The 11,473-nt window shown below is 33.6% G+C and overlaps 1 protein-coding gene across 1 annotated transcript; it reads left to right on the plus strand.

Moving 5' to 3' along the window:
• The first annotated feature begins 1,853 nt into the window (after window positions 1-1,853).
• On the plus strand, window positions 1,854-6,019 carry LOC113870432 (protein trichome birefringence-like 2). The gene is made up of 5 exons (XM_027507024.1): window positions 1,854-2,672; window positions 3,803-3,995; window positions 4,082-4,272; window positions 4,590-4,748; window positions 5,624-6,019. Exons 1-5 carry the CDS (start codon window positions 1,945-1,947, stop codon window positions 5,964-5,966), a joined length of 1,614 nt encoding a protein of 537 aa, XP_027362825.1. The 5' UTR covers window positions 1,854-1,944; the 3' UTR covers window positions 5,967-6,019.
• The last annotated feature ends 5,454 nt before the right edge of the window (window positions 6,020-11,473 follow it).

Raw genomic sequence — 11,473 nt, forward strand, 5'->3', positions numbered from 1 at the left:
ACGTTACAATTATTTTATTTTATTTTTTGCTTTGAAACGTTTACTGTATAAATAAATATAGAAAATACAAGCTGATGAGTGGATCTGTCCGAGTTAGGAGCAGTGTATATGGGCCAGCTATGTACGACTCCAAACTATATTTGACCCTCTGTGACTTACTTAGGAAACAACCTTCTACCAATTTTATCTTTTTATTAATTTCATTCTTATAATATGCGATAACATTTAAATAAAACACACGAATAGGACTTTCCTAAAAATCAATTATATTTAAAACCTTATCCAAATATAAAATTGTCATATTCTTAAGTATACTGTATTTTAAATATTTGCTCACAATTCTAGAATGAAACCTGTTCTAACTTCACAAATCACATCTAAAACAAAACAAAAGCCTAAAAATATAATAAAAGTGATACGTTATTAATAAATTGCAAAGCTCACGGTGGCTATTCGCGCCATCCTCACCACAAGGGTTAAACATACCCTATAAAGGGTAAGTTCGCATGTGTGCTCACAGCTGTGTGCTCCCTTTGCCCAAACCAAATCATGACGCTCACTGTCCAAGGATTCCACGTGTCTCCATCACATTGCATGTACTTCGTCGGTGCTACTGCTACGCAACGCCACCCACCACCACATGACATGCCCTTTCTCGAATGTTTGTACCCTTTCGGAGACGCCACGTGTCACAAAGGTTGCGTCGGCGTCGGCGTCGGCGTCGGCGTCGGCGTGATTTATTTCCAGCTAACTTATATATATTTTTAACACATTTTTACTATTGATTAAAATTTATTAAAAATAAAAAATTACGTGAATTTTTATAATTTTTAATTAATAATAAAAGATGTATTTTAAAAAGTGCCATTGCTTGCAATATTTTTCGTCAATTTGTTTCGCTCTCTTTTGGGCCTCGAAGACGAAGAACCCAATGCTGGTGGGCCCCTTTTCTTCATTGACGAAACTACCCCTTAACCTCTTTCATCACTATTACTATTTTGGAACAAGGGTGTGATCTTCATTATCCAAAACGTTGATAAAAATAGTAAATGCCGCGTAGTGTCCAAATCAATGACATTTATTTCCATTATCTGTCATCTTTTTAAACTTATACAAGTTTATTACTTTTGATTACTTTCATATTATTAAGTGATTAATAGGATGTGCTTGATAAAATAATTTTTTAAAGTTTGTAATCTTAAATAATGTGTTTGAATTAGTGTCAAATTTATTTAAATGTCTTTTCATTTTAAATTCTAATTTTGATGTTAAAATATAATTTAACGTAATTTTATAAAATGTTTTTTCTGTGAAATCGAGTGAGATAAAAATTGAGGATATAAAAGAAATTTCACAACCGTACAACTGATTTGGGGCAGCCTGTGTGTACATCACAGATGGGACAACTGTTGCGTCAAAATTTGAATTTTAAAAACCTAACTAAAGGCTATTCAGTTTAAGGGAAGGAAATAATTTTAAAAATTTGAGTGAGATAAACTCTCTCATTTCAAATTGCTAATAACAGATCGCTGAATCTGTCGGATAGAACCAAATCTATACAATTTTAACCATTTTGTTTTCCTCAAAAATTTTTATTTTCTATCAATTTCAGTTACAAAATATTTATTTGTACCACTCATTTTAACATTAAATATTTTAAAAAAGGTAAATTTGACGGTGCGAAAATGTAGAAAATGATGCATCATGAATGGACTAAACATTTTCTGTTACATATATGATTGCGGCTAATGACACTGTTTCTCTCTCTCTCTCTCTCTCTCTCTCTCTCTTTATTTCCATGCTCATGTTCAGTGAAAGCCCTTTTTCTCTGTTTCAAAACGACACTGATCTGTGAACTGTGAACCCCGAAACACGTTGTTGCTTCATCTAAACGGTTACTATCGTGTTTGCTGTGTCATCGTTCATCAGTATAAGAAAATCTGCATGGACTCAAAGAGACTTGCATTTTCTGAACACTTTATGTCTCAGAGGAGAAAGGTGATTTCTGGGTTCAGTTTAGGCGTTGGAGTTTCTATCATTTTTCTCACGCTTCTCTTGCTCAATAACACTTCTCTCACGATTCCCAAAGTTCAACTCTTTCTTCAAGGGTCTGATTCAAATTCTTCCTTTTCTTGGCATTTTCCCTTCTCAACACCCCGTTCTTATTCTTTCAATGTGGCCAATGCTTCTGTGAGTTCTCTGCAGAGGGTTGACGGAGTGAATGTGTCAAGGGAGGGTTTGGAGAAGACCCTTTTGGGGAATCTTAATGGAACTCATGAAAATGCAAGCTTGCATGCTGAGGAAGGACATTGTTGTTCTTTGAATCTTAGTACTGTGTCAGGGAAGGATGATTCCCACGTGCGGAATTCCTCATGCATTGGTGGGGGTGGTGTGGTGGGAATGTGTGAAGAGGGGTTAGTTAAGGAGAGTAATAATGTGAGGGTTAGTATTGCTCCTCGTCATGCTTCACAAAAAGAGGGAATGGTGCAGGGTGGTTTCCGTGGGAACTGTGATATCTTTGATGGGAATTGGGTGAGAGATGATTCAAAGCCATACTATCCCTTGGGTTCTTGTCCCTACATTGATAGGGATTTTGATTGCCATCTTAATGGGAGGCCGGATAGTGAATATGTGAAATGGAAATGGCAGCCAAATGGGTGTGACATTCCAAGGTATGATGTTAATTCTTACTATTTTTTAGTTACTAACAACTGAGAAACGTTACTAATTTAGAATTAAGAATAGAAGAAAATATATAAAAAGGCAAGTTGTATGTATTATTATATGAATGAGAATAAGGAGTAGAAAGATGCAATATGATTTTAATAATAAATTAGAGGAATGAAAGCTTGCTGGTGAACAATTAGTGTGAAGAATATTAAACAGCAACTTGGTCCTCATTATAAATGCTTTAAAGTTTTAATTAAGACAATGGGAGAAATGTGAAGAGAAGTGAATGAGATAACATAGAGAGGAAGGGAGAGAAGGGAAAAAGAGGTGCATTTCCTGTGTTTGGAATTTTATTGAGGGGGACAAGGGAGAGGTAAGTGATCATAGGCGTTGTACTTTGGTCGCTGGAAATGTAACTCATTAAAATAATGTGTGTGATTTCTGACTTTATATTACAGTCATTTTGCCTTACCCCCCTCGAGAGATAGCCAAAGGAGCAAGTTCAACAAGTTTGAATATTTGAGAACTGAATTATGTTAGATAAGAGACAAAATTGTGAGTGAGGTACATTTTCAAGGACCATAATGCTTGTTGACTTGGTTGAATTTTCAATATAATCTTTATTAAAAAAAATTAACTCAATTTATGGGTATCTGACAGGATTTTAAATTGAAAGAAGACCTATTCCTTTCCATTACCCACAATTTGGAAAGGAACAAAAAGTTAGTTTGAGGGAGAATTGTTTCACTTGCATTCCATTGCGAGTTTTAAACTAAACAAGGGGCATGTTCCCTCACCATCCCTTACCCTGCCATCACTCCAAGACTCTTTGAGTATTAATAGTTTTCAGTAGAGTAGGCTTTGAATTATATGATTTAACAGGTGGGATAATGGGATGTAGTGATTTACTTGCAATACAGAGTACTCTGCAATCAGAGTCAGTGAAACTCAGGCCGGGTGGTGTTTAATTCTGGGATATTAACAACTTGGTTTATTTTTTCAGCATTTGGTGTTCATACTTTAATCTCAGTTTTGGTTTATAGTCACTGCAATTATCAAAATGGTAGCAGTCATTTTAAACCATACAATGTATTAATGCTTATGTTTGTTAATTATTGATGTCATCTCTCAGTTTGAATGCAACTGATTTTCTGGAAAAGTTACGAGGACAGAGGCTAGTTTTTGTGGGGGATTCACTGAACAGGAACATGTGGGAGTCCATGGTGTGTACCTTACGTCAAAGCATCAGGGACAAGAAACATGTTTTTGAAATTTCAGGAAGAACTGAATTTAAGAAGAAAGGTGTCTACGCTTTTAGATTTGAGGCAAGTTTCTTCTCTGTCTTTGAGATTTTTCCAATTGTATATTTTGTACTGATATCTCAGAAAAATTTTCTTTTCTATATTTTTAGGATTATAATTGTTCAGTAGATTTTGTTAGTTCACCATTCATTGTTCAAGAGTCAACTTTCAAAGGCATAAATGGGTCTTCTGAGACATTAAGATTGGATTTGATGGACCAGACCACTACTACTTACCATGATGCTGACATCATAGTCTTCAATACAGGCCATTGGTGGACCCATGAGAAAACATCTAAGGGGTGAGTTCAGTCTGTTTGTTATGTAATCATTTCCTTCACATTGTCTATGGTTCTATGCATTAATTAAGCCTGTTGTCAAATGGTGATGCCACATGTTTTACAAGTTTTTATATGAGATTTTGTTTCCAATCAAGATATGTTCTTCAATCCTCTATATATTTTCTGCCTTATACTGGTTATCATTTGTAATCAAGATGTTAATTTCTTGTCTTCTTCACTCCTCTATTTTATTTCTTCCCATGTAGTGCTCACAATGTGTGATCCTTATTTGCAATATATAAGGTTTTTGATTTTGCTGTCATCTGGTACTGTTACAGAGAAGACTATTATCAAGAAGGCAACCATGTATACCCCAGACTCAAAGTTCTGGATGCATATACAAGGGCATTGACCACTTGGGCTAGATGGATCGACAACAATATTGATGCTAATCGAACTCAGGTTTTCTTCAGAGGATACTCAGTCACCCATTTCAGGTATTGATCTTTTACATGGCTTCCAAATTTTGATAGAGACTTGCTGTCATTTGCGCCCTTTACATATAGGCTTTAAAATTAGTTAAATTAGCTTTATGACTGGAAATTATGTACTATTTAAAACTAGGCATTCAAACTGGCCATATTCCCATCTCGTTGTTTTTGACTATTGCTGTGTTCACTCATCCTCATGTACATCTTTTCATTTATATATATTAATGAACATGTCCTCGTTGGAAGAATGAGATTGTGGAACCATGTTATGGTATACATCTGAGTCAGGACATTGCATGAGATCAGTTTATATATTTTCAAATTCTAGAGATATAATAAAAAAGTTCTTGGCTAGTTATTGTGATCCTCTTTAGCTACTTCAATATTTTTTCCTCCCGGGTGAAACATATTTAGCTATGTTATCTACATTATTTTTGAGGTGATTGGTTCAATACTTCATCAGGATTTTAATAAAACCACATCATTTGATTATGTATTGTTGTCAACTTAATGAATGGCCAGTTGCAGAATATTGTTTACTATTGAAATTGTATTTATAGATTTTGTAACATAATCCTGATTAATAATAGTGTAGATTAGCAATGTACTGACTCATATAAATATACTTTTGGATATGTAACTCTTCCCATAAATATTACCTATTTTATCAGAATTAACAACATATCCATTATCAATAAAATTAACCACTTACAATTTTGACTCAGTGGTTAATGCAAGATTTCATACTCCTATAGTGGTTAATTATGTTATCCTAGGTGGTGATTTCAATTCAATCTTACCATACATTAGCAATATGCTGATTCATATTCATCTGCTATACCAGAATCAGTAAATTCTAATACCCTCTGATTTGGTTTCAGGGGTGGGCAATGGAATTCAGGAGGACAGTGCCAAAAAGAAACCGAGCCAATATTTAATAGAACACACTTACGCAAGTATCCCTCAAAAATGAGGGCTTTCGAACATGTCATCCCAAAGATGAAAATTCCAGTGATTTATATGAACATCAGTAGGCTTACAGATTACAGAAAAGATGGACACCCTTCTATATACCGAATGGAATACAAGACAGAAGCAGAAAGAACCTCTGCTGAACTACACCAAGATTGCAGTCATTGGTGTTTGCCTGGTGTACCTGATACTTGGAATGAACTACTATATGCTTCTCTCTTGAAATATGGCAAAGGAAAATGGAAAAGCTGAGCAAAAACTCCTCGAAATGGTTCCTTACCCAATTTCTGGTTCTTTATACACATTCAACACATGTATATTCCTTGGTTCCCCACAGTTGGGCGTCCAGCACAAAAGGGTGTTGTCTTTAGTATTAGTTTGTGCATAAGATGATCGATCAGAGTGACAAGTTTGTGTCTATTTTCTGTATTCATCTACTTGTTAGCACATTTGTCATAATGAATACCACGAAAGCTGTAGATCTAAAATTTGATTTGATTCTTTGCCTTGGTTTAGTTAAAGAAAGTAAAGGATCAAACTTGTGAAAGAGTGATTTCTTAAGATGCTTAGGATGAGGGAAAGTACTCTATCTTTTATTATAATGTATAATTTCTTAACCACGAGCTGTGCCCCTTTAGCAAGCCATGTTATTCTAGGTAAAGTCATGTCACCATTATAACAATTGGCAATTGTCAAGTGCTTTTGTATTTTTGTGAGTAGTTATGACAATGTTATCAAAAATTATATTTTGTAAAACACAGGCTGTCACATGTTAACTTAATAAGCCTTATCATTTTAATAAAAATCATGGCACCTTCTTAAAACAATTGTTCTTACATCAAATACTTTTTAGTATTATAAGATTTAATGATTGTTCTAACTTCGAAATTTAACACAAAGAAGTTCGTAAGTTTTAATTACATAAGATCTCGAGCAAATTTCTTTACCTGCCTACACTATGCTTGGATTTGTGTCTAGTTTCATTTAAAATGAAGGGCTAGATGTTACTTCTATACGTCTATATATTACTTTTTTTAAAAGTATTTTTTAAAATGCACTTGTTATTGATTTTATCAACGAATAAGAAGAAGAGCATATTTAATAAAAGCAAAGTTAAATAGAAGTGCAATAAGCACATAAAAGTGGCAACTGACACTCTCAAATAAAGGGCTCTCCAATTTGCTAACTTGATGAAGTAGAAAATTTCTTTTAGCTTCTATATTCTACCTATTACAATGGCATTGGGAACGTGCTTCCATTGGGCTATTAGCACGAGATAGAATAATTTGCATTTTCTTTTAATTTGGCCACTGTTTTAACAGATGATTGATAATTCCTCGTTAAGCCAATCAGAGTAGAAATGCAACTCAATAGACATCTACTATAACTGCCATCAGTAACCTCACATCTCCAATCTATGTGAAACCCCTCAACTTTCAACGTGTTTTTTATGATGATTATGTGGTGATTTGTTCCCCCATTCAACTACCAGTTTTTCTCTGCTTCACTTTGACATTACCAGAAACGTGACCTTGGTCGAAATGGTTTTGATTATTGACTTCAACCTGAGTAATGCTTAAGCAAGCATAGTTTATGAAATGTACTAAAATCAATAATTTGTATAAGTGAAAGCATTTTTTTAGAAATAAATGTGCTTTGAACATGACTCACAATTTTAAATATATAACCAACTATTGAATGTCTATGTAAACAGTCCTACCTAAGAAGTTTTCTGTCTTCCTATCATTTTTGGGACATGAAATATTAGTTAGTTAGGATACCTTTATATCATCAAGAGAATAAACTAGTTTATCATTGAATCCCATGAACAACTACTTCAAATGTCAGCAAAATAAAAAATGCAACAGAATAAGGGGAAAGGGTGAGGGATCATGGGGCATGATCATTATTCACTCCATCAACCTTAGAAAGAGAACTCTGAGGAAGCTTTACTAATAAAGTTGAATTGAATACAATCCTAAATTTTGAGAAACTATAATTTTACTACTCTTTTATTGCTCATAAGGTCATAACTAATAGCACAAACAAGCATACAAGCATGGAAAGGAGAAACATACACAAGAAGAGAAGGGACAGGAATGAAATGATCACAATTACCTACCTACCCACCTGCAGAAACTGAAGAGAGAAAAAGGGATTCTAGTCAGCTGCAAATTAAGTAATTTGAACAGCACAAGTTGGTAACTTCTCAAAGGAAGACCATCTTTTTTTATTACATTCTACTGCAAGAAGAACACTATATTTGAGCAATACATAGCCATAAGAACCCCTATGGAGTCCATTGCCTTTTTGTGACTTGCCGGTTTGCTAGGCTGTAGCCAAAGCTTCTGCTCCTTTGGAGAATGCATAATTGCTTCTACTACTCGTAGAGAATGTTTGAACACATCCCTTTGTGATTAGAGAAGCCAATAGCTAAGCACAAGCAAACTGTTGAAAGTGAGAGAGGGTGATTAGTGAGGACCCTCTCACACTTCTCTTCATGCTTCTTTAAGAACCATGAATGGATTTTTGCCAACATAGCTCCATGCTTACCAGATTCAGGATTTGATGATAGATTGGCTTAGACTATGTCCAAAGGGCTCTGCAGAAAGCTAGTGGAGAAGTTAGTATCTGACCATTGTTTTAAATAGTTGATGATTGAGAACTAAGATGTGTTATCACGTTTTCATTATCCATTTGCTTCTTACTTTTTTATTTAAAAACCAACATATGTTGCAATATTGAAACCCATGAAGGAAAATAGTACAGTGCTCATTAAGATAATTAAATGGATAAAGGCATTTATGCAATTTGTTAAATCTAAACTTAATCTATTTACCAAACTTTTTCTTGAATCTTAATCTAACACAGGCAAGGATAGACATGACCTAACTGAATTTTTTTACCCTTTTTTTTCTTCCACTGCTTTACATTGGAATGAAGTTTTGAGACCCCTAACCTAATTTTGATAATTTCAACCATTATTCTACTACTTAAAAATGTACTCAATTTTTATGTTTATATTGAATTGAGACTTCTATCTAGTCCTTGCCAAAGTTTAGCTTATATTTTTACCAAATACAGACAGTACACTAGATATTATATTAGCTTGTAAGGGCATTTTAGGGACTTTAAAATGAAATGGTGAATCTTGCCAATTTTCCATTGAAGATATATCTAATTTAAATTTTGTATCGTGAAAGGATATTAATGTCAAAGTGCCAATATAAACTTTAAAACACGGGCACCCACTCTTTACTTTTTCATTTGTGCTTGACTTTTGATAGTTGGAGGCTTTTATTGCATCAGTGGATCCACTTACTGAAACCCTAACCCCACCTTTCTTCTAACAATAATTTTATATCTTCATAATGAATCTGCTTAATGATACTCTTAAGTACTTAATAAAAAAATTATTAAACACCTGTTTTGGGATATTAAACTCATTTACACGTTCTGTTTGAAATAATTAGAAATATGTTAATAGGATAACTTGTTAAAATAATTTAACATCAATGATATATTAGTTTAAAATTCTAATTCTCCATTAATTTCTTTCTTTCTCACCAGCCATGCCAGCAAAGCACTTTGTTTTCTTCTTTTCATATACCGTAACGTTTCAAAATACCATGATTTTGATTTCAGAGCTAAAATTAACCTTGGCCTTGTATGTAGCCATACTTTATTGTTTAACTTGGTTGTTAATTAATCCCTATCATATGTCCTCTTTTCATAATTTCTAGGGGCCAATTCAACTTTCCTTTTGATACTATTCAGTCATTACCAAGAAGTGAAGCTCTCTATTTTATTTAGTCAGAAAAAGCAGCAGTCAATAGCTTGAAATTATATCCAAGAGTCATTTCTCTTTCCCTAGCCGGCTTTACATATAACCCAAACTTCCTCTAACACTCTTGATGAATTTTACCATAAATGGCAGTGATCTCCTTCTTAGGTGCATACACAATCATAGCAGCTAGACAATCCACTGAAGCTTTTGGTTTGCCTCTTCTTTAAGCAAGAAAACAAAATAGTTATTGCTTTTAAGTTCCCTTTTAGAATCTAATCTCACTTTTCTGTTTATTTCTCTGTTTTTTTTCTCTAAATGTGCTCAAGAGCTCATAATAAAATATTAAAATAAATAATATTTTTTATTAAAATTATGCATTTAATGTTATTAATTAATTAAATTATGTCATATTATGCTATTTTTAATAAAAATATTTTATATATAAGTTCTTATTGTGTATCCTTAATTAAATATTAAAAAAAACCGTTTATTTATTCCTGTTTTAGCCATTTATTGTTTGTAGATGCCATCAGCAATAACTATTACACTTAATGAGATCACAACTTGTTTTATGAACTTTACTTTGTGGCCATTGTTATGAAACAACAAACCCATTAATTAGGGGTGAATAATTAATTAGTCTCTAAGATGAATAGAAAAACTACATTAAGGAAAATTGGAAAAATGAAATCAAGTTTTGCTGAAAATAAGCCGGATTCTTGTTGCTTTCATAAATCATGATAGAAACTATGATTATTGTCCACCACTTTGAATTGGACAAAGCACGACCAACGGAAAACGTTAAGTGTATCTAAGTTGGTTCCAATTTGCAATCAAGTCTTGGGTCCCTTATAATCCAAAATTTCCAAATTTTACTGTGAGTTCAGTTTAATTTACGTTCAAACTTGGATGACTCACCTAGTAGTCATCATCGTAGTAATTATAAATATTGCCTTCCACTTTCCACATGGCATGGGAAACCGTAGAACAAGTGACTTTTCCATGATGTGGTTTCAATTTGGAATCAAACTTATGGGCCCCTTGTTCTCATTATTTTTGGTCCAAGATCTATACTACTTTTCTATGTATTTGTATATTCTTGGTTTGATATTTTCTACTATTCTCATGTGGCCACCACCCCCACCAGATCATGGTAAAAAATAGCCATTGTTGGTACTAGGTGGCCTTCAACATTCTCAAACCAGCTTCTTTTGGGAGGTGATGGCATCCCAACAGTGCAAAATATACATTGCCATTATCTTAGTTGCCCTTTTCTTTTAATATATATTTATTATACTTTTTCTTAAGTGGCCCTTCATATATTACATGTAATAATAAAGATAAGATTCTCAATTTTCTCAAGGTCTGCTGCAGCTATTTGTACCCCCTAAGCTCTCAAAAAGAGCCCTCTAAGCCAATATTCTTAAGACACATGTCAACAAAAACATGCACAAAAAAAAGGGATCATAGGGTTTAGCACCTCTCCACAACCAACCTTTCATCTTCATTTTTGGGCACCAAGAGATTCTGAGAAAGTGTTTTGCTTTTGAGGGTAGTTGCCAGTTGGTGACTTGTTATATAAGTTAAATAAAAGTAACAAATAGTTCCCTACCAGTCAATTTTTGGAAGGCATGTCAATTATTACATAATTAGAACATGCATTTAAGGTAACAATCCCAAAGTGTATGCTTTATATTGTGTACCTCACAAGGCACGGAGGGTACCACAACTTGGTTCTGATATAGTTTCAATTTCAACACTTTTTCTTAAAGAATGTGGATACCCTTGCATAGAAATCCAATGAATCTCAGGAGAAAGAAAAGTATTCTTTTAATAACTCTGTTTTCTCTAAATTGGAAATCTGACAAATAAAGAAAACTAAAAAGGTTAGTGCCTTCCTGTATCGATTTCGTAATATATTTCAAAACACGCACAAAACGAATTTTTATATAACATAAAATACAGAATTTAA

The sequence above is a fragment of the Abrus precatorius genome, unplaced genomic scaffold (genome assembly GCF_003935025.1).
Source record: "Abrus precatorius isolate BTA unplaced genomic scaffold, Abrus_2018 Scaffold6, whole genome shotgun sequence".
Classification (NCBI taxonomy): Eukaryota; Viridiplantae; Streptophyta; class Magnoliopsida; order Fabales; family Fabaceae; genus Abrus; species Abrus precatorius.